At 34.9% G+C, this 1,792-nt stretch overlaps 1 protein-coding gene across 2 annotated transcripts in view; it reads left to right on the top strand.

Annotated features, from left to right (window-relative positions):
• Positions 1 to 1,792, top strand: part of RNGTT (RNA guanylyltransferase and 5'-phosphatase) — a 240,518-nt gene that overhangs the window by 95,507 nt on the left and 143,219 nt on the right. For both annotated transcript variants that reach the window (XM_010834696.1, XM_010834697.1), the window contains one exon: positions 219 to 383. In XM_010834696.1, the coding sequence (XP_010832998.1) occupies positions 219 to 383 (165 nt within the window). The remainder of the gene's footprint in view (positions 1 to 218; positions 384 to 1,792) is intronic.

Raw genomic sequence — 1,792 nt, 5'->3', positions numbered from 1 at the left:
AATTTAAATAATTCTGTGTATGTGTATTTGCATGTTTAGGTATGCTTCTATCATTAGTCTTTCAGGGCTGGCACGTACAGTGGTGCAGGATGTGCATTGGGCAGCTCCAAAGGACGCTGTTTATATAGACTGCTATGTATAGTGTGACAGCCTAAATAACTATGCTGATACAATAGTTTTTAGTGTTGAAATTTAAATAATTGTCTGGTTTAATTCAGGCACAGCCGGTTGGAGATTGTGATTTTAATATTCGTCTTCAGTGTATAGAAAGAGAAATAATAAATCCTCGACATGAAAAAATGAAGACAGGGCTCATTGACAAAACACAGGAACCATTCAGTGTCAGACATAAGCCATTTTTTGACATCTATGCTTCAAGAAAGGTAAAGTTTTCTAATTAGTACTTACAGTGTATCAAAATTTAACTTGTGAAAGGAATATGAATGACATTTTGAGGCCCTCTTGTCTTGATTTTTCCAGAAATTACTTGAATATAGCACTGTTTTGGACAGACATGTAAAATCTCAAGTCTGCAAATTCACAAAATTCTGTTTTTTTTTAAATTTAAATATAATCGATTTACAATGTTGTGTTAGTTTCGGGTGTACAGCAAATTAATTCAGTTGCATATATATGTATATATATTCTTTTTCATTATAGGTTATTGTATAATGTTGAATATAGTTCTTTGTGCTGTACAGTAGGTCATTGTTTATCTACTTTATCTTGGTAAGATTTTAGTGATGAAAACTTAAGTTCCTTGTTTCTCATAATAGTATTTGATTCATGGTGGTTGGTTTATGTTTTTTATTTATTTATTTATTTTTTTGGTTTATGTTTTTTAAAAAACTGTGAAGAGAATAGAATTATATAAAGTGAAAATCACCTGTTAGGCCTTCTGAAGGTCAACAGTGTTTAGTGTGTAGTCTTTAAAAAACTAATTTATATATATGGATGTATATATATACATGGAGAGTTTTCTTTTTTATTGCTTTTTTGTTGTTTTGACACTGAAAATGCATCATACTAAATATTCTGGATTTATTTCACTTAACAGTACTTGGAAATACTTACTTGGAAATATTTCCATGTCATGCAAAGAGATTTGTAATTGCTGCATAGTATTTGACAGTAAAGATGCACCATGGAATCATTATGTTTCAGAAGAGGGGTGGTTAGGATAGAAGAATACAGGAAATAAAGCAACATGAGCAATTACATGTTTAAAATTTTTTTCTGGTATAATCTCACATGTTGGATGATGTAAGTTTGTGTTGTATTTGAACTGCTTCTGCTCAAGTCTGCTCAATTTGGTATTAGGCCTTGGATATAATATTAGCAATAATCTTAGCCCTGTTGAATGCCTATCTTTTTTTTTCAACAGATACAAACTTACATTTTCACATTTTGCATAATGCCTGCTTGGCATGGTCCTGTTGGTTGACTTCTGGTGCCACAGCCTTCCCATAGTTCACTGCTTGCCTTTAGTCTGTTTTGGCTGCAGGAATAGGGGTGCCTATAAGAGCCATACACTTCTGTGCCCTGCCCAGTTGGTAGGGTAAGGATAATGTTAACATTTAGTGCAGATCACACCCTTCATGGAAAACTGGAGTTATGTTCAGTTCAGTTCAGTTCAGTCGCTCAGTCATATCTGACTCTTTGCGACCCCATGAACCACAGCACGCCAGGCCTCCCTGTCCATCACCAGCTCCCAGAGTCCACACAAACCCATGTCCATTGAGTCGGTGATGCCATCCAACCATCTTATCCTCTGTCGTCCCCTTCTCCTCCT

The sequence above is a fragment of the Bison bison genome, unplaced genomic scaffold, assembly GCF_000754665.1.
Source record: "Bison bison bison isolate TAMUID 2011002044 unplaced genomic scaffold, Bison_UMD1.0 scf7180017864035, whole genome shotgun sequence".
In the NCBI taxonomy this organism is placed as follows: domain Eukaryota; kingdom Metazoa; phylum Chordata; class Mammalia; order Artiodactyla; family Bovidae; genus Bison; species Bison bison.
The sequence above is the reverse complement of the archived record's forward strand: the minus strand, read 5'-3'. Positions and strand labels throughout refer to the sequence as shown.